We start from the raw sequence: 21,076 nt of genomic DNA on the forward strand, positions 1-21,076 counted from the left end.
AGAGTATTTGCCATCGTATTTGGGCCCACCCAATACTCATTGCTCCATTCCCCTCCTCAAGGCATCCAATGCCTTCTCGTAACAATACGGACTATGATCCGCCATCATCCCGCTCCCAAAACCAATCTCCTGAAATCTCTTCTTTACATCCCTAATAACGAACGCCTTAACTCTAAGTTTCCCCGTCACCCCTATAGGCCCATCATCCCCCTCTCTATATACCCTCTCCGTCACCACATTCCACACCTCTCCTGGCGGAACCAGCTTCTCTGCCCTCATAGCCGCCCGCAAAGTTTTCATAACCGCAAACGCCCAATCATCATGATCGAGAGAACCCCCTAGGTTTCCTCTACTCAGGCCATCAATGATCCTCCTCCTGATCTCCGCTTTCGCGCCCTTGTTGTCCTCCTTGAACGCAACCGCAACTGTCCAGAAGTCGCGAATAATTCCGAATGACAGAGACGGTACTATATCCCTGCCGTGGACGACGGTAGTAATGAGGGTTCGAGTTGCGCGCCGAAGCTCCTCTGATACGCATGCCGGTGTGCCGTATGAATAGCAGTGAATCTTTCGGCCTTCCGGAATGCGGACACCGTCCGTCAGGGTGGCGGCAGCGTTGCTAGTTATGAATGTGCCGTTACAAGGCGAGGATAGCAGCATCGCAATTATCGCTGCTACTCCACCGCCGAGAGAGTGGCCAGTAAAGACGAGTCCATAGTCGCTATACTCCTCTAGTGCAGCCTGGACAACAACTAGCAATCGGGATTTCTTCCTGAGTAGCAGGAGGGCAGAGTTGAGCATGCCTTTGTGGACTCTGTATTTGATCCCCCGAAGAGTCAGGTCGTGGTATTCGCATGTGAGATCTGTCAATACATCTTCCAGGCCAAGGGTGCCCCTACAAGTGACGACGATAGCTTTAGAGGGGTGGTCCACGGCCACGAAATGGACAAGTGGGATGCCGCTATTTACATTTCCCTCTGCGTCATATCCGCCTCCGGGATCTACGAACGAGCTCAGAAGGATGGTATCGAGTGGGAGCTCTGTGTGATGCGAAAAAGCATGGTGCTCCGCGTGGTGCGTAGATGCGGGTGGGAGGATTGGGGTTGACCCAAGACCCAAGAACCGCATAAAGTTTTGGCCATACGAGGCTGCTGCGAAGCGCATGTATTTTGCAAAGTTGATGCAGATGGGGGCGTTCGGGAATACTTCATCGGGATGGGGGATGTACGATTCTAGAAGAAGAGAAGTTTGAGAATGGGAGGATCTAATAGTGTAAATCGAAGGAGACCCTCGAACGTGCTGGCCACGCGGCAAATAGGAATCTAATGATTCAACATTTGCGGTTTGAGAATACGCGGAAGCTGAATGGAACTCAGACCTCCCCGAGATAGATGATGATCGACGAAACATCCTCGTTCGTGAACTACTTCTGTGGAACGGTCTCGCCTCGGGAGATGTGGGTCTACTAGGGCCCCTAAAATTCGGCGAAAATGGGGGCTCTGTAGCAGATCTTGTATGTCGTCCATCACTTCTAGGAGAGGCCGCGAGTGATTCCAGTCCACTCTTTCTCTTGACAGTGGGTACTAGAGCCTCTGACAAAGTTTCACTCCTTCTTCTCTTCTCCGTCTTTTCCTTGCCTTTCTCTTTCTCCCTCTTCTTTTCTTTGTGCCTCTCCTCTCTGTCGGCGTCAGATTCTCGCAGCTTGTGCTTCTCGCCTCGGTGTTTCTCTGAAGTTCCACCGCGGGAGGAGAGTCGTCTCCGTGAGTTCGCCTCAATCGGTTCAGCCTTTGATCGATGCTTTTTCGAATCTTTTGGAGTCGCGGGCAGGCCGTTATCCTTCGACCGATGCTTTTTGGAATCTTTCGAAGTCTTGGGTAGGTCGTTATCCTTCGAGGATATACGACGAGTTGGTTTTCTTCTTGGAATTTCAATCAGCGTTGATGATGACGAGTCTGATGGTATTTCCTCAACGACCCTCCCACTATCTTTAACTATATCCTCCGAGTGTACAAACTCCCCGTCCTCTCTTTTGACTCGTTTGTTTTCCATCTTATTTGTGATGGTCTCATATACAATCTTATATCGAGGTCTATTATCATCTTGATTGGAGCTTTCGGAGATTATAACTGCTCCTTCTGGTGGAGTGAAATCCGGAGCTTCTGTTCCTATGACTTCAACGGTTGTAGTCTTTGTGGTCGTGGATGAAGTTGTAATGGATATATCTGCGGATCTACACTTGGTATTAGGCATATATTCAAATTCAATTGTGAAGAAATTCACACTCACTGAGGTAATCTTGCAAAAAACATGGGTGGCAATCCACTTGCAATCTCATCTTCGTCTTCATGACCACTATATACTGAAACCGAATCCATTTCCTCATTGTCGAAAAATGATGTAACGGATTCACCTTCCCCAGAAAAGCCCCGATCCCGCCCCAATGTGATATCAACTTTCTTTTCCACCTCATCCACAACCACATCCCAAATAAGCTCGGTCTCTATCTCACTATTGTGCCTCGCCCTTGTTTTCACTTGCAAGACTGCAAAACAAGTAAGGCCGATCACCAGATCCGCAGCCCCTATTCGGCCCTCGCCTTCAGAGTTCTCGTCGAACTCCTTGCGCATCAAGGTCACGATTGCCGAGATGGCGCGCGAGGACTCGGTTGAGCCGAATATCGAGTCGAGCGTGAGGACATAGGTTTCAGCGAATGAGCTGAGGGTGCTCAGCGTAGTCGAGGATATTTCGAAGCCGGTTGAGAGCAGGAGCTGGGTTAGGGATATTGAAGAGCGGAGTATATTTATCTGCAGGGCATGTCAATCACCATCAATAAAAGGGGGGGTTTGCGACACAAGCGCAAGCTTGCCCTGGGTCATAGACAAGCCCACTACAGTGGCCGATCACTCACACCAGTCTCGGTCCATCCATTCACATGGTTCCCGCCAACAAGTCTTCTAGAATTAACGTCATGTCCCGCCCTATGGAGGATGCCCTCGATCGCAGCCCTCCCAAGCTCCAACCCGGTCAGGGTCCCTATACGTGCGCCGGCAAGAGCAGCTCCCCCTACAAACGAACCAAGGCGGATTGAAACTGATGTAGACTTCGATATTATCGAGACGAACGATGCGACTGGACCCGGGAGAAGAGTTGGACCTGAGGCTGCTGCATGTAGTGGGGTGATAAGGGCTGAGGAGGTAGATGAGGTTGCGGTATCGCCGGTTTCAGACATCTTGGTAACGGGTTGCTTCTGTCATGACAGAACGCTCCCTAAGTAAGTTAAATAGGAAAAAAAAAAATGTGGCACCGGGGATTTTATGTAAAGGAAGGAGGGTTTTGTTCGGTCCCCCTCTTCTCCGCCTTTCCTAGCTTCTTCCCCCCACCCGCGCGCGCGCCCCTCAGCTCAGACTTCCGTTCAGGGTGGTGTTCTGGAAAGTGTTTTGCCACGTTGTTTCGGAAATTCCGTTGGGAATTCGATTTCACGTGAGAAATACTGTCACCAACAATACCGATAAGGTCGTTTTATTCAACTCTCTGGACCGGTTTAACCATCCATGGTGGACCATGCAAGGTGTATATATACACGCAGTACCCACAAAAAACCTAACTACATGTACATACCTGTTTATGAACTGTATCTACCTACCCACGGTTCCTGGTCTTTTTCGTATGATTGAGATTCTGCGTTATTAATCGTGCTTTTGTTTTAAGGCTTCGCTGGCTGCTGGCTGCTGCTGCTGGCCCAGATGCACACACTTTCATGCAAAGACCGGATTTCAATATGGGGATCGGTTGCCATGGGGGGTTTTTGGATTCTCGCACATGAGTCTATTGTTATTCTCATGTCTGCATAGAATCTAGCACTTGTGCGGGGGATTACTCGCCCGGGTAGCTCCTAGCCTTGTGCCCTGATCTAGACTGTTCATTGACAGGGAAAATACAAAAAGGAACGATACTAGACTGGGGTTGTGTGTACGACTCGCGTGTAGATTTCAGCACGATAACTTATCGATATGGGGCTAGTGAGGAGGGGGTCCTACCCAGACCCTTGAACCCTGACCTCTATATCTAGCTCTTCTTAAGCTTGCGGGGGCATGAGTGATCTGCCATGACTCGGAACACCACATCGATTATTGCCCCACTAGTTGCAACGATTGACCTGACACCCTTCAATTACGATGCCAATCCTCTCCTCCAGATCCGTTAAAAACTGGACGTTCCGATCCTACTCTACATGACGTACCTACGTGGATGGTATGTAGTTATGTTGTGTGTACCTTTCACATGTCAAAAAGAAAGAGAAGAAGAAAAAAAAAAGCTCCCCACTTGTTTAAATAACGACCGGATCACGATGTGGAGTAGGTACCAGATAGCTGGTTGGGCGAACCTGCAAAACGCATGTCGTCGTCGATGTACGTATGCATAACCCCATGCAACCAGCCTATGGGAGCGTTGAAGCCCAATAGTTAAAATCTTCCTGGCCCTACTTGCCAGCTGTACTGTATGTGTACCGATAGGTACATACTCTGCACGGTTTGGCCACTGGATAAGGTGCCTTTTTATATTCGCATATCTCGATCTTGCACGTGCTCCCCGGTTCTCTATCTCGAGTTGGATTGATTGCACTAGATACATATCTAGCTCAGTAATCAGTGCAAGTGGATGGAAGAGGATATCAGATTACACAACTGCGAAACTTGGGTGCCGTTCTAAATCATCGGCTGATCACTCAACGATTAATTCGGGTGGTGTGTTTCCCAACGTGAAATATATCAATCAACAAACAGCATCTTGTCACTGTCCGGTCTAACTACATTTCATCTCTGTGATAGGAGTGATAATTAAAAACTGGTTGATAAGCTAGCTCTAGAGTAGGAACACCCGAGGCCCGCAGTTTATCTTCAATATTGATAGATATTTTTTTGATCATTCTAGCTACTAAAGACCAACTAAATACATTACATTGTTCAACGACTGAGTGTACATCCACTAATTGCTGACTTTGGTTCTCTTCCCAGTATTTGTTGGTTTTTCAGTTCCCCTCTTAGACTTGAGCCCCACCTGTCTCTTTTCCTCAACGGCTTCTTCTTCATCATCATCTTCCAGCTCTGCTTCGCTATTCTCCCCTGCTGCCTCACTTTCGTCCGTCGTAGCATCATCCGAGTCCGAGTCCTGCGATTCTACGGCGGGGCCGTTGTGATAATTATCCTCTACAATTTCGAGCTCCGGTTCTGGTGATGGTGGCGTGTCCGAACGGTTAGCCGCATCACTCTCTTCGTCCGAATCAACATCTAGTGGGTTGGTTGCGCCTTCGGGCAGATATTCTGCGTTGGCTAGCCACGCTCTGTGACAAGAATCCTCAAAGGCGCCCTCTCGCTCCGCAGGCTGGAAGCCCGGGAGTCTAATTTGCTCTGCATCGCCAAAGTTCATTAGGCCGAAATCAAGTAGTCCAACAACCCACTGACAGTAGTTCTTTGAAGGCTTCGGAATGTATTGACTCGTATGGGTCCTCCACTTCTCACTGGGCAACGGAAGACAGAACCCTATGGTAGGCACTAGTGTCAGCACGAGTTACTCCTTTAGAAGCTAGTAGAAACAAGTCAAGACATACAAGGAAAATCCCTATATTTCAACTTGAGATCCCAGATAGCATGGTTAGCGTCAAGACATTTATCTAGGCACTCCTTATCCCACGCCTGGTCTAGAATGCGCCAGAAGTAAGAGTTATTGTACATCGTGTGGAAGTTCTTCGTGTACTCCCGTCGCTCCTCGTCAGTTGGGCGCGGTTCCACTCCCAGCTGCTTCTGATTCCACGAGATTGGCGGTGGGATGGTCAAATCATGCTTGTATATCATTTCCGCGCGCCAGTTCGAGAGCTTCTTCTCCCTCTGTGGATCAGCGCCCCATGTCCCCTCCTCTTCACCAGCGAGGTACACGATGTCTAGTGCAGTGCTCCAGAGCTGATACTGGCTTTCCTCTGTCATCTCGGCTGAATCATCAAAGAGTTGTATATACTGTCAAAACGATCATTTCCAGGGTCAGCAACAACAATTTTATATTATCGACGACAGAATTCCAGGGGATAATCTAGATGATATACTCACAAGATCCCGTTGATTATCCGTCATCTTCAGCACGTCCCACCAGCCCGGCGGTAGCGGGAACTCCATCTGCCCCAGCAGCTTCTTGCCCTTATTCTTCCGCTCCGACGCCTTCGTGGGTGTCCCGTCCTGGCCACGCTTAAACGCCAGCTCTGGTGGCGAACCGACGGCCGGCACCATCCACTTGGCCTCATCTCCCCTCACCGTCGACTTTGTCGGCGTCTCGTGTAACGTGCCCTCCCAGTTACTCGGAGAGCTACTATACGTCTTCTCTGGCGTTTCGCCCGGCTTCTTCTCCAGCCACTTTCCGCTGCTCTTCTTCTTCTTTTTCTTCTTCTCGGTCGCCGCCTCACCGGTACTTGCCGCAGAAGGACCGGCCCCGCTTTTCTTCTCGGGGCGCTTTTTCTTAGTCTTTTTCTGCGCGGGATCAAAGAGACTGGTGCTCCCACCATTGTGGTCAAATATATTCTCGCTCTCGGCGAGTGTGATGCGGCCGCCAATCTCGCGGACAATCTCCTCGGGCGACATACCGGCGGCGTCGCGCGAGAGTGAGAAGACCAATGGGCCGCCGCTACTGCCGCCTCCACTGCGGGAGACGCGAGTGGTGGAGTCGACTTTGCGGGCTGTGGCGCGGGTGTTGTGGATGCTTGGTTGGCGGGGGCCAATGGTGGTTGGGGTTGTGCGGGAGGCGCGGGGGCCCGTGGCCTGTGGGGTGCTGGTGATTTTTGTGTGTTTGGGCTTGGTTTTTGTGGTGGGGGGCTTCTCCGTTTGGGTAGGGGCGGGGCCAGCTGCAGTCTCTGGGTGGGGGGACGGAGACGGTGAGCCGATCGGAGTACCACCTGCACTTAGTTCTTTTGACATTGTCACTGGTAAATAGATCAATATCTATAGAGTATCTTGCCTGTTAATTGCGCACGATTCGAAGGGAAACTTGCATGAGGAGTTGGTCCCATGTGTGGTCCCATGTCAGTACTTATCTAGGGGACTAACAAAGAAAGCAACTTCAGATATTTACTGGGCTCCATGTTCCACGATAGGATCAGTTAGACTCTAATAGGTATCCTAGATTCTCTAAGCAGTATATCAGTATAATGCCATTCAGAGTGATTTCTCCATGGTTTACTTCTCTTTGTTTGACCTCGACCGTTTAACAATGACCAGGTCAGACAAAGAACGAAACAAACAACAGGACACACGATCCACGCAAGAAAATGTCTTAGGAGCATATGTAGAACTGCAGTAAACATTTTTATGATATCTCATGGGCCGCACTCACCCCAAGTGGTGCGGGTTTCCTCCGAGTGATGGCTCATGACGGGAGCGGGTTCCTCCACTGAGGTGTCCTGATAGAACGTGACATTGATAGTTTCACACCACTATACATATCTTACCCCATGTATGCTTGGTGCCAGAGTGTAACATCAACCCAAAAGGCCGTGCCGCTCCAAGTGTGCGAAATAGCAGATACAGTCAAGCGCAAGCTCGATACCAGTGCTGCCTCTCTGATATGGCTTCTTGCTTGTCCAGCGGTATTATAACAAGCTGCTCGCTATGCGTACGTCTGGGTGTGGCAGAAATTCGGGAAAAATTGGTCGAAAGGAACAATAAGGAGGAACCCGGTGGAGACCTAGGTATAGTTGTATCAGCGTGGCCTTTGTCACAACACCGACGTCCGAAAGCCACATTGTCGTACTCCCACAGTGTCAGACAACGACAAGTGTTAAAAACGCCACCCAGGGACACTTGAAGGGGAAGGCTTTAATTTTTTTGATGCATATATGGTGCGCCCACTCTTAAAGATAACCAAAAGTGACGTAGTCAATCGGTGATAACTTCACCACCGAAAAAGATATAAAAATCTGGAAAGAGAGAAGTATAGTGATAGTAATGAACTTTAGTTCTATATTTCCGATTTTTTGATATCTATCGTGCTCATAAAGTTATCAGCGATCGAAAATGGCTGTTTTTGTATGTAAAAAGCGCCAAGACTAAACAAAGTGGAACAGTATTATCCCTTGGACGCGTGAGACATTTGGAGAATCTCTCTCATGCATTAGCGTGCCCTACCTAGGAAACGATTTACTATAATAAAGCAGCAACTTGCGAAGTTTTTGGCATCTCTGAATATTCCGAAGACCGATAAATGCAGCAAACTGCTTACCGGACGTTTTCTCAGCCAAATTCTAGGTCACATGACTGCCAATTCCCGCTAATGCACGAGAGAGATTCTCCAAATGTCTCACGCGTCCAAGGGATACCCGTTTATACCCCCCGAAAATCAAACCTGATCGAGTTGTGGCAGTGATGTAGCAAAATGGCTAGAAATGAGCCCACTGGTTGGCCCATGAGTCTATATTGCAGCCACAATTGTTCCACATCCATATATATGCCGCCATATCACCTTTAAGAGTGTGCGCACCATAGCTAGAGATCGGTATCTCGAGAGCAAAAGAGTTTCCCATAGCTGTCTCCGCTGTATCGATATCAAACGAACGAATATCATACTGCACACCTAGCTGAGTATATATCTCATCAATTATGCGGATATAAATTGTGTAAACTTACGTCTTGCTAGGAACGTTAACGGGAGTCGTGATAAAAATACATAGTCGCCCAGAAAGATAGGATAAATCACGGTGGCTTCTAGGTATTATCAGATCCTTAGAGCTAGAGACAAGCTGCATGCGAGCTGAAATCCGCGGAATGTTGCAACTGAATATGGTTGAGCTCAAAGTTGATATCGAATTTACAGAATGGCTCGAGGTTCCGCTATGGGCAAATCAAAAGACTGCAGTAAGCCAAAAAACTCCACGCTCAGCCCCACTCATAGAATTGACCGCTATCCTTGGCTGCTATCCTTGGCGTTTTTTCTTACGAGTATAAAAGCCCGTTTGCCCTCTCACTCCTTCTTCCTTCACTATACACACGGCCAATGATCTCCCCCGCGGGGACAACAGCAACCCAGCAGGTCCCGGGTCCTAGGGCGATGGAGAGAGCACAGCACCGGTTGGGGCATGCTCTGCCGGGCACCCGAAGACGATCTCAACACCGGCCACCCCTGACCTCCCACGGAATCCACAGCCTTGGGAAAGCTGTGGTGGTGGGAGGGCTGAGGCGTGGTCGCCTCCTCCTCCGCATACGTCTCCCCCCTCTCTTCTCTTGTCTCTCTCCTTACGGAGGGGACGCAGCCCCTATTGACTCCTGGGTGAATCCGAGGGGTCAAGAGGGACTTTCCTAGTGTCTTCCTCTTCATGGTCTTCCTCTCCTGGTCTTCCTCTTTCTTCCCTTCTGGATCCTCTCCATTTCCCCTCCTCCCTTTTTCTATATTTGTACGTATACCCTGGTCTCCTGATCCCCTCAGTTTTTTCTTCTTTTTTTCATTTATCATTTATCATTTTTTATATTTTATCGTTTTTTAAATCTTTTTGTCTATATATTTAATTTTAAATTTTTATTTTTAACTTTGTTTATTTCGTTTATTTGTACTTTTTTTTTATCGACTTTACTTATTTAATCTTATTTTTTGCCCTCGTAGCGAGTGACATGTAGAGAAAAAAAAACCGTATGTAGTAGGACGCAGGACACCTGTCCACCCTCCACAGACTACTTGCAGCCCCAAACCCAACCGGGTGCGTACGAGTAGATCAGAATAGGACGTCGCCTGTTAACGTTTCATCTTCATAAACTATCACTCGTTCGCAGACATCCTGCGTATTTTCTATCACGTTGGCGTATCCCACAACACAGGCGTAAAATTGTAGAAGTAGCTTTCAATGTCGGACCCAGAAGAAAATTTCAAACCCCGACGCTCGTAGCCGTCAGATACAAAGTGAAAATTATCAGAATCGACACTTTTTCTAATGTTTCAGAGTTTTAGGGATTCTGTACGCCTTGGCGCCGGCATACCCCCAAGTATCACACTCAAGCTCGCGCTCGATCTACGGGCAGTAAAATTATGGGCAATCTCCGAGATTATATCTAGTGCGTCTTTCTATAGTAACTTAAATTTGATCACTACATGCTAGGGCTATCTACTTTCTTCTTCTTTTATATAATAATATGAAACAATGTCAAGCGCCTTACATGGTAGCTAGATCTATATATATAGCTAGGTCTATAGATGATCTAGAGTTTGTATAGTTCCCTAATCACAATTATCGACGATCAGTGGCTATATCAGCTAGGTTTTTGAGCTACCTCATTGTAAGTACCACTGTCGGTCCGCATCTAGCTAGGGAGAAGCTGTATACAACCCACACGCCTTCATATTCACACCAAAATTAAAACCCACGATGACTATACTATTAAATCTAACCCAGCCGTAATTACAAATACCTAGCTAGCTAAGGAAACCTTTTACACACGTACATCCAACATGTCATGTAACTTCTTCGATACGGCTTTACACATATATCCCCAGCCCAAGATCCCCATTCCACGGGCGTGTAATTAGTTTCAAGTGCACGTGTACTCTATGTAGTATACAATTAATTATGCAAATACTAGTAGTACAATCATATCAGCAGAGCTCAATGTCTACCTTTATCAAATGCTCTAGTTCTCCCGGTTTCTTCTTCTTTGTGAACCTTGTTTTAACTTTACTAGACGCTCGACTACGGTCGATCGAATATATCACAGGTTTGGTGGGATTGATTGATTGATAATTCGTTAATTGTGTCGGGTTTGGAAGGAAAGAAGATAGGTACGTCGTGGCCTTAACCTTGTAGTGTCTTGCTGGCCTAGTGAGTATTGATTACTATGACAGTGGTGGCATTCAAGTGTATGCACTAGTGTTAGTAGGAGACAGCTAGGTATCATGTCCGGGGTGAATTCTGGGACGATAGTGGTTTCCATATGGTCATTTACCGGTGGCGGATGAGGGTTCTGGTATTGAATATGTCGCCGCCAATGAAGACGAGAAAAATTGCGGTGAGGTACGCAGGAGCGGCCAGATTATGCATGCTACTGCACCCTTCGAGGCCAGGGCCGGCAGCGTGTATTAGAAAGAGAACAAAAATGGGCGTAGTATACTACAATGTCATGTAGTATTAAAGATAATAGACCCATGGGAGACCATTTATATAAATATTTCAAACCAAATATTATATCTAAATACAGAACCCTAGACCAAACCTATTGAATGACAAAGCAATTGAAACCTCCAGTGACTACAGTCAATGATCCGAATACCTATTACTGAGAATACACCAAGACCTCACAACGACTATTAGCAACCCCAAAACCAACCAAAAAGCTTTCCAGGTTGACCAAACCCCTCAAGCCGATATCTACCTGTAAATTCAAATACCTTCTACCTATAATTCAAATTAGTTATTTCCCCAGGGTTAGGGCCAACCCACCACCGGTCAGACCCTGCATCGGCGAACGCCGCCCTCCATCCAGCGCCTCCTACGTCAGACCAAAGCCCAACCCCATCACGAGCTCACCAACCTCCAACCCACTCTCTATATCACCCCGCGCGTCACATCAGTACCCCAACTCCCCCGCACAAACTCCAAACGCTCCAAAACCAAAAGATGAGTCCCAAAAACATCACCATAATCGGCTCCCTCAACACCGACCTCGTCACGCGGACGCGGCGCCTCCCCGCGCCCGGCGAAACCCTCACCGCAAAGTCGTTCAACACCGCTCCCGGTGGCAAGGGCGCGAACCAGGCTGCGGCCGCTGCACGACTCTCCGGCGACGGCGTGGTGGTCAAGATGGTGGGGTGTGTGGGGGGCGACGAGTTTGGGCGGGATTTGAAGCAGGCGCTGGTGGACAGTGGGGTGGATGTGGAGGGTGTGGTTGTGGATAAGGTGGAGAAGAGCGGGACGGCGATCATCATCGTGAGTTTTCCCCGCCCCCACCTTTCCGGAGAAGAGAGTGTGTGTTATGTTTTGGGGAGTGGATTGCTAACGCGCCAGTGGATAATAGGTCGACGAAGACACCGCGGAAAACCGCATCCTCATAAACCTCGGCGCAAACGCAAAGGTCACGAAAGTCCTCTTTCCAGATAGCTATTTCACCTCCATGAACCCGCCCATATCCGCGCTCCTGATGCAGCTCGAGATCCCGCTACAGACCGTTCTGCATCTGCTCAATCTCGCCGACGCAGCCGGAATAACGTCCATCTTCAACCCAGCTCCCGCAGTGCCTATACCCGTCAACTTCTACCCAAAGATGGACCACCTGATCGTCAACGAGACCGAGGCTGCCCTTCTCACTGGGGAGGAGGTTGAGGAGCTGGATGTTGAAGCTGCGGCTAAGACTCTTTTGGAGAGGGGTGTGAAGGGGAGTGTTGTGATCACTCTAGGTGCAAAGGGGGGGTATTTCAGCACTGTGGATGGAAAGGGCGGGTGGATGAAGCCTGAGGTGATGGAGCCAAAGGATGTGGTTGATACCACGGGTGCGGGAGACACATTTGTTGGTGCCTTTGCGGTTGCAATTGTTGAGGGTAAGAGTGTTGAAGAGGCGGTAAAGTGGGCTGGGGTTGCGGCGGGGAGGAAGGTGCGAAAGAGAGGAGCAATGGCGGGGATCCCGTGGAGAAACGAATTGTAGTAATGTTGATGGTTTGTGGAATAGTAGACCTGGGGAGCCACTGTTAATACAATTAAATCATCAGATATCACTCGAATCTCGCATCAACTCCAAGTCCTAGATATCCATACTTGAGTGACGTTTAAAGAGTCCCGGAAGTTTCACATCTTCCCGCAGTACCTTAATCTCGCTTGTCAATTCTCGCGGGTCAAATACTGTATGCAATAACTTCCTCGTCTAATATGGGGAAGGGAGAGCTAACCCACCAACACAAAACTCTAATATTAATCATGTCTGCGGTGTCACAAATATTTAGCCTACGACTCACCTACCTATTACAATAGTTCAAGTACGATTGTCCCTTTTTACTTTGCTCCAATACCGGTTTCTGAGGCATTGAACACGTAGGTACCCATGCTGAGAGAATTTTCGGCATTTCTAGCAAGCAAAAATACCATAATTGCATGTGAATTATGTACCATCACAATTTGATGAAGATTAGCCATTAATACTTCGGCCTCTTCCGAACAAGTATATGTGCCATGATTTTACACCGAAATCGACATTCTGAAGCACGGATGGGACGGTCCCTAGTATGTACATAGAGCACGTACGGCGTTTCCGAGAATCATATTCTAAAAAAGTACTTACCCACATCACATGCTGAGACACAACCGTTGAGGAAGATTGCATGCAAGATCCAAGCTCCGGAGAAAACCAATTTAGACATGGTAAGAAACCCAGACAGCAACATTCACCCAGCCAGCCACCCACCATGCAAGGTGAAGAAACAAATGACGTTTGTGCTACTAGGTACATAAAAGTACATGCTAGAAATCTAGATCTGCGATGAATCAATGGCTGGACTTATTAATTATCTCAAAAGGGGTAGCTAAGGGGGCGAAAACATTGAATGTTTACGATATCTTTAGAAAATATTCTTTACGTAACTAATAGGCTGGCGGAATGCCGCAAAGCGCTTTACTTTAGGCTTAAGCTTTTACTAGGTGGAAGTAGACACAGCTGCTCTGAGGTTCTCTCCCGTTTCAACCTATTCGGCGGCGGCGGCCTAGTGTTATTCTCTAGTTTTGGGTGGGGAGACATAATTAATTACCTATCCTAACGAACGTAACTTGATGACCCAAAAGTCCAGAATCATCATCAATTTGAGATTTGTTCACGTTCGCCCCCAATAGGTAGAATGGGGAGGTATCTCCTTCAAGGTGATGATGTGTTGTTGGTGTAGACTATTCTACTTGGTTGTGTACTGCAGCTGGTATTTCCACATCATGCGAATTTGGATTAATATCGTAGCGCCATTAATCACCCAGAGACAGATGTGGTTGAGCGAAGAGCTGGAGAAGGCAGCTGGTTATCTGGTTCAGGTGAATGATCTGCAGCTAGCATGCCACATTGGGACAATGACAATCCCATGGCTCCTTTCCGGTTGGCTCGGCAGTGTTGAACTCCGACGGGCCATCTGTTTCGAAAGAAGCCAGCGACCACAGGTTAAAGCAAGAATCTGACAGCTGAGGGAATTAAAATATCCGACTGAATGGCTGCCTGTTAGAATCCCAATCAGCATTGTCCCTGGTTTGGTTCATTTAATGTGCGTTGTTGTAAACACTGACTGTTTCCAATTGTCAAAGGACTTTGAGTTTGAAGGTGAGAGGAAAATGTACTGGTAGCGGTCTTCACATGTCGTTGAAGTTACATACTTGCCCCTTTCCAGCGACGGTGCCACCTCGGTATTCAAACTGCGGTTGCGGGGTTCCGTTGTTACTCCTTGTCGATACAGGTAACTGCCTCAGCGCTGTGGGGAGTTCCCCAGATTTACTCTGCGCGTTTGTTAAGCTTTTTATCCGGTTAACCAGCTTCGGTAATTGTCAAAAGAACCATCATCTGTGACACCACATAAATTAACACAACTTGACATCAGGCTTGGTTACATGGAAGAGTACCAACATAGTACGCTGGCTGTGTGCGCTGCGCTATGGAGAGTACGAGCTTCCTGGGTATGGAACTAGCTAGGTAGGATACATGTAGGTTCACATGTCATGGGATGTGGTGTTTCGTTCGAGCTCCGTGTTGTATTGAGTTTGTGTGGCAAAGATAGATGTATGGCCATGGATCGATACGATCTAGGATCTGCAAAATTGGCACCCTTCTTCCAATCAGCGAGTGTAACTGAAGAAATACATCTAGCTGGGTTAGCTTTTTGGAGAGGCTGGTAGTCGTCAATATAGTATATCCATCTGTGTATAAAGACTCGACAGAACTCACCTTTCTTTCTTTCCCTCTCTCACCATTCATCAGTACTACATTACTGCAGTAAGATAAATCAGTGTTTCTTCTCTTCTTCACACATTCGCTTTCGTAAAACGACTCTCGTTCAGCGTTTCGAATTCAAATCCTCACCTTTTTTCCAAAGAAAAAAACACCAACCCAAAGTCGAAATGAAGTCTGTCTTTGTCCTCGCTATTGCTGGTCTTGTCGCCTCTGTCTCCGCACAGAGTCTCTCTGACTTGCCTTCATGTGCTGTATGTGTTTACAAGCCACACAAATCGTAATATTTTGCATTGTCTAATGATTGTCTATTAGTTGACCTGTCTTACTACTGGTCTCGAAGCTACTAGCTGTAGCATCACTGACTTTAAGTGTGCATGCTCCAACACTGCTTTTGTTAGTGGATCAGCGACATGTATCCAAAGTGCCTGTCCAGAGGCGGACCAGCAGAGTATATCTTCCTACCCACTTCATAAATTGATAGTAAATAAGATACTAACATAAACTCTTTGATTCCTTAGAAGCCCTTTCAGCTGCAGGTGCCCTTTGCTCTGCTGCAGGTGTTACCATTCCAACCACCTTCCCGGCCACTGGCTCAACTCCTGCTACCTCCGCCGCTAGCTCTTCTGCTGCAGTATCCTCCTCTGCAGCGGCCACCACCACTGCCACTGCTACCGCCACCACCACTGCAGCAGTTTCATCCTCCGCAGCGCCTGTATCCAGTGGCACCGTCGAGTCATTCCCCACCGTCATTGCCTCCGGCTCCTCAACCCTCACCACCAGCGCCATTCCTTCGGCCTCTGCGACTGGAAACCTCACGTCCTCAGCCTCAGTCCCTGTTCAGACCACCAACGCTGCAAACCGCCTTGGAGGAATGAGCGGACTTGCGGTTGCTGGGTTGGGTCTTGTTGGATACATGGCTCTTTAAATGCCTTGAATGGATACATTGTATATGCATTATGTATAGTTAGTGACAGCATGGGAAACGGATATGGAATGATTATGGGGGATTTAGTTTATTTTTTATCTTTATTTCTTACCTTTCACCCCCCCACTTTGTTGTGGGGGATTTAATTAACAACTTTTGAACATGATCGAACCCTTTTTGGTGCATTCCCCCGATCCACTATCGTATTCAGTGACTAAGTTGTGATGATTGTTTCAAACATGGCTAGGTAATCGTCTATCCAGAGCGTAGGTAATACCATCGATTCATAGAGCCACGTAAGATTTGAGGAATGATTGCTGAGTTCAAGAGTCGGATGAGTCTTTAACTTGATTAGCTATATTGACATGCCAGCTTCTGAATTCTGTTCGTCAAAAGACAGCATTTAAACCCGGCCTGGCGGCCAAGGAACAGCAAACCAATCCCATCCCCCGCCTTGATACCAAACCTTAAACCATGCCTTGAACAGGCCATGCTATCTTATCACCGGCGGCCCGAGCCTTAAGTCAGGTCGTTAAAGCTAAGACTTACACTACTTGCACTGCTTACATGTACATGTAGGTAGCAGTCACGTCGGCACACATGTACCTACGCACTGACGACCTGCACCCTATGTACTCTGCTCTGCACTTATGGATTATTCTGCAGACGCGACGTACCATTCCCAGTAGAGTAGGCACTCGAACAACTACTCGATGAGGTAGTGTCGCGACGATCGTTGTCGCAGAACTGATATGATTGACTGACTGATTTTGATTTGATTCAGAACTGGATGGCAGATGATTCACTTTTTGCTTTTGTTTTCTGCCTGGCTCATGATCAGATGCCTTTTTAAGTAATGCTTCTTCTTCTGTCAGGTTCGCTGCATACATATAATAAGCAAGACCTGTCGGGTCAGGGAATCAGAAGGAGCGCCTTGTGTTTCGAGTGATAGTTTGTGAATGTACCCGCTGACAGCTGGAAGGCCCTGCATATATAGTTCCACGGAAGAGAAGACTTTGGCATAAGACGTTAAAATATGCCAGCCCACCTGGTGTGCTCCAGGAGCTGGTCTGAGCAGGTTCCCCTTCTCGACTGGTGGCTTGAATCGGTGAGAGTCGAGAAAAATCTCGCCTCGACGTGCGCGTGGACTACCACATCCCCGCCTACAGCACTACGTGCACGTACTCTTGAATGCGTCACCTCCCCCACGAAGTTTGCATAGCGAGGCCGGCTTTAGGACGGCGTCGGCTCCAAGATCCAAAGGATGGCCTCCCCCCTGTCCCCACTCACACACCCGCTAGGCCGGCCTCCTAGACCACGCTTCGTTCCGGTCATCATCTAAACCGACCAACAAATTAGCTCCCCCGCCAATGAGCTATACTCGGCGACTGTCAAGACGATGAGAAAGATGAGGCTGTGGCACATCAGCTGCAAACCCCTCTGTGAGCCTCACTGGTTCGGCCCGGCCGCTTTGTTGACCAATTACAATCCACCAGTGGAAGACCAGGGACCGTTGAAAGGTATGTATACGCAGCCCTGGAGAGTGAAGGGGCCAATTATCCAATAGCTCTATAGTAATTCCACTATGCAACTTCCTATCAAACTGATGTTAACTTTGAAAGGTTTAGAAGAATCGGATCAAGAGCGCCAGCTATAGGCTCTGAGCCGCCGCTCGAGAAAATTAGATATGCACTATCCAGCCAGGGCCTGGACGACCGAGTACAGGGTCTCTGGCCGCGCCCAATAAGCACAGATGGTAGCGCAGGAGGAGGGTTATTGGTGCGCGAGTGATATTCTATGATGAAACTAAGTCTACATAGTAGGCACAGTACAGCAATCAAACAAAAACGGAGACATGACCTATCCTATTCGAGTCATCACAATAAGACTTACCGTGTTTGACCTGCATAGACATGGCCACAGATTGAGCATCCTTGGTGGGGTAGGTGTCTTGGTACATGGTCCGGCGAACAACCTTTCCGTCGTCACGATCGATTGGTCTATTGACGTATTTACCATAAGGAATATCACTTCTCTCATAAGCCATTGAAAATCGCTATTATATGGAAGCCTCTACCATAGATATAGGTATAAGTAGCTTGACCAATTGCAAGCAGACAGCCCAGTTGATGACTACAGCGTAGATGGTACGCTCATAGCCCCAGATATGTACAAACTCCAGAGACTCGGTTGCCATGGCGACCCTGGATCTTTTGAATGGGCAGAGAGGTCTTCGCGCCGAAGATTAACACTTTCATCCGGGATGGTTATTCACAAACGAAGCGCCCAATTCGCAACCATTTGAGTCATAGCACAGCAAGTCCACAGACTACCAACCGATTCACCACTATTCCATCAATTCCCAACATCCGCAATACATTTCTCTCAATGCGGCTGAAAGTAGACTAGCTGCAGGCAATGCGAGTGATTTATCATGAAGTAAACACAACACAATCTCACTAACACAACAGACACTAAAAACGGGATGAAATAGCCGCCGGGGGCAATCCACGTCCAGCGGCGTCCACCACGCCATATGCTCCATACCCAGGATCCTCAATTCCCCTCTCGGACACGGCCAGCCCACCCGCGCGCCCGGCACGCTATTTATTTCGTGCAGTCACTTCTGTTCGCCGACGCTCACCCAGCGAGGCGGCGCCCATCGTTCTCACACATGGCAGTACAAGTTGCGCACAATGTTCCTCAGAGCGGGCGCTTCGCCGTCAAGTGTTGTGATCATGAGGTACTCAACACTACTTCATGGGCAGTGAGCTAGTCCTCGTGGTAGAGAAGTGTTAACGGGGTTTGGCGCAATGGGGTTATTCATACTTGAGCTCTTCCAACAGTGTCTGGCGTTCTCTGCTTCCTTATTCAAGATTCGAGTTTGGTGGGTTGGTGAGGGTTCTATTGTGGAGATTGTGGGATTGTACCGAGCAATAGACAAAAGAATAGGCGGTAATACAGCCCAGTACTATCTTTCATAATCATGCATAATCTCAAAAGATGGATTTATCAGACTATTAGCCAAGCCATCGGGGTTTATAATATATAAAAAAAAGGTATTCGATTCTCTCCCAGACTTCATCGCTCCCGCTCCACCGAAACAACTCTTAGTACATGGCCGTAGAATAATAAAAAAAAAACGAAAAACAAAGCGCCAGTGAAACCATTTATTCACACGGGAACACAAAAATATACATAGGAAAAACTCAAAAACTCAAAAAAAAAACAAAAAAACACCCGACCAAATATGACCGAAAAATGAGAAAACCCTGGAGTTGCTATGAGCATGGGGATGCGTATGGGCATGCGAGATTGCATGAGACTGAAGAGGGGAATAAAAAACAGTAGCGATACTACCAATCCCAATTGGAAGTGGGAGAAAGGTTGATGAGGGGGTAAAGAAACTATGACCAGAGAGAAAGAAAAACCCATGCATGCCCGTTTTTGCCACACCCTAGCCGAACCCAACATAAGAGAAAAAGATAAGGAGAAAGTAATGTAGTGTATTGTTGACACCCAAGAGCAGTAAGTAAATAGCCTCCCATTTCCCAATTAGAGTTATGAAAAGAAAAAAAAGAAAGGTAATAAAAATATACTCGGCTCGCCAATCTATAGACGACACCGTAATCACAATTGAGTCCTCAACATAGATCACAAGTGAATCTTGAACATCGCTGTTTTCGTCGCCAAGTTGACCTTACAGCCCACTGAACAATTCTTCGCCTTTGGCCTCACCGGCTTCTTCGATTTTGATAGAGGTGGTGTTCGGAATATAGAAACGCATGTGCCGCAATAACTCTGTTTCAAAACATTAGACCAAAGCGCGCGAGCATAAGTTAAGGCAAAGCCACGACTTACGTGTCCACATTTAGAGGCCCAGACCTCCTGCGCATATGGCCCTTCCCCGGGCACGCCCAATTCTGACGAGCAGCTTGAGCAAACAAGAATGTCGTCCTCCTTTGGACTCCTAGTGTACCCTTCCCTAGCTGGCTGTGGGGACTTGTAGTCTATATTCCTTGCTCTGGCAGCATCAACTGGCGATTCCTCCCTAATAATTCCCGGCGCTCTCTGGCTGTAATCCATGTCCGGGGCTTGAAATCCCGCGAGTGGACCATCGTGTCCCCACATTCCCCTTGACCCAAAAGAAGTCCAAATGCTTGATATGACATCGATCCCTCCATGTACCCCTTGCTGACCTCCCTGAGGCCCAGATCGGAAACGCGGTAAAAAGTTTCCAATTCCCCCCATATTCACATCCGGTAATCCTTGCCCGATCCTGCCACCGTGACCTAATACTGGGCCCTCCATTTCCTCTGCGAACACTGGGAAAGCAGCAGCATTAGCATCCATACGATCGATGCGAGGGTATATGAGGTTTGGCTCAACCGGGACTGGCCGAGAGCCAGACCCATGGTTGTGATGACGATGTTGTTGCAGTGTACGACTAGCGAAGGAAGGCCCACCACCTAAAAGTCTATTCGCTGCGTTTCGGGAAAATCTAAACTCCGGTACATTACCACCCGGCCAGCGGGGTGGCAATGCCGGAGTATCCGGAAGCGCATCGACGTCGATAACCTCTATACTATTGTTACTACCACTGCTAGATGGTCCGCGACTTCCATTTGAGCGGCCTCTACCTCTGGGCCCGAACATTTCTTGTTGTGGTGGGGGAGGGGAGTTGGTGAGGTCGATTACTGTGTGACCATTGGGGAGTGTCTGCGAGGAAGAGGACGAGCGGGTGGGAGATACTCGACTCGTATTCCCACTTCTGCTGGCCCCTCCGTTGCTATTGTTGTTATTATTAATGTTGTTATTGTTATTGCTGGTGGTGTTATTGCTCCAGCTTCCGTTCCTAGTGGGGAGAATCAAACTTGGGCCGGGGGCGGCGGCGGCGATGGAGGAAGAAGGGTTCGATGCGTTGTTCAATCTTGCCATACTCATTTGATCCCGTGGGCGCTAGAAATAGCAAGAAAAAAAAATTGATTTAATATTATACTACAGCAGCGAAGAGGCAAGGCAAGAGAAAAACAGAAGCAAGACGAACCTTTGAAGGCCGACTAGGTCCTGGCCCATCGTTGTCGTAGTGGTAAGGGCGAGGGTAGCGGTAACCTTGATCCGACATTTTGGGATTCGAGGTGTGAGCCTAGATGATCGTAGGAGATTGTAGTTTCCAGAAGATACAAAGAAGAGTGCCTTCTATTGTATCAACGGATGAGGTTGGTGT

At 48.0% G+C, this 21,076-nt stretch overlaps 6 protein-coding genes across 6 annotated transcripts; 2 read left to right on the forward strand and 4 right to left on the reverse strand.

Moving 5' to 3' along the window:
* Positions 1-36: 36 nt before the first annotated feature.
* On the reverse strand, positions 37-3,229 carry LAJ45_02313 (uncharacterized protein; the record flags this gene model as incomplete). Its single annotated transcript, XM_046111904.1, has 3 exons — positions 37-2,230; positions 2,287-2,804; positions 2,909-3,229. 3 exons carry the CDS (start codon positions 3,227-3,229, stop codon positions 37-39), a joined length of 3,033 nt encoding a protein of 1,010 aa, XP_045974804.1.
* A 1,757-nt stretch (positions 3,230-4,986) lies between these two features.
* On the reverse strand, positions 4,987-6,959 carry LAJ45_02314 (uncharacterized protein; the record flags this gene model as incomplete). Its single annotated transcript, XM_046111905.1, has 3 exons — positions 4,987-5,540; positions 5,609-6,011; positions 6,102-6,959. 3 exons carry the CDS (start codon positions 6,957-6,959, stop codon positions 4,987-4,989), a joined length of 1,815 nt encoding a protein of 604 aa, XP_045974805.1.
* Positions 6,960-11,635: 4,676 nt separating this feature from the next.
* On the forward strand, positions 11,636-12,656 carry LAJ45_02315 (uncharacterized protein; the record flags this gene model as incomplete). The annotated part of the gene is made up of 2 exons (XM_046111906.1): positions 11,636-11,944; positions 12,033-12,656. The coding sequence occupies 2 exons, from the start codon at positions 11,636-11,638 to the stop codon at positions 12,654-12,656; spliced, it is 933 nt and encodes a 310-aa protein (XP_045974806.1).
* A 1,025-nt stretch (positions 12,657-13,681) lies between these two features.
* Positions 13,682-14,948, reverse strand: LAJ45_02316 (uncharacterized protein; the record flags this gene model as incomplete). Its single annotated transcript, XM_046111907.1, has 9 exons — positions 13,682-13,686; positions 13,750-13,851; positions 14,188-14,198; positions 14,267-14,286; positions 14,354-14,473; positions 14,532-14,537; positions 14,601-14,626; positions 14,799-14,862; positions 14,919-14,948. The coding sequence occupies 9 exons, from the start codon at positions 14,946-14,948 to the stop codon at positions 13,682-13,684; spliced, it is 384 nt and encodes a 127-aa protein (XP_045974807.1).
* Positions 14,949-15,091: 143 nt separating this feature from the next.
* On the forward strand, positions 15,092-15,849 carry LAJ45_02317 (uncharacterized protein; the record flags this gene model as incomplete). Its single annotated transcript, XM_046111908.1, has 3 exons — positions 15,092-15,175; positions 15,237-15,372; positions 15,443-15,849. The coding sequence occupies 3 exons, from the start codon at positions 15,092-15,094 to the stop codon at positions 15,847-15,849; spliced, it is 627 nt and encodes a 208-aa protein (XP_045974808.1).
* Positions 15,850-19,503: 3,654 nt separating this feature from the next.
* Positions 19,504-20,974, reverse strand: LAJ45_02318 (uncharacterized protein; the record flags this gene model as incomplete). Its single annotated transcript, XM_046111909.1, has 5 exons — positions 19,504-19,650; positions 19,711-20,174; positions 20,316-20,429; positions 20,490-20,808; positions 20,897-20,974. 5 exons carry the CDS (start codon positions 20,972-20,974, stop codon positions 19,504-19,506), a joined length of 1,122 nt encoding a protein of 373 aa, XP_045974809.1.
* Between the last annotated feature and the right edge of the window lie 102 nt (positions 20,975-21,076).

This window comes from Morchella importuna (genome assembly GCF_003444635.1).
Source record: "Morchella importuna strain M04M26 chromosome Unknown Morimp01GS004, whole genome shotgun sequence".
Lineage (NCBI taxonomy): Eukaryota > Fungi > Ascomycota > Pezizomycetes > Pezizales > Morchellaceae > Morchella > Morchella importuna.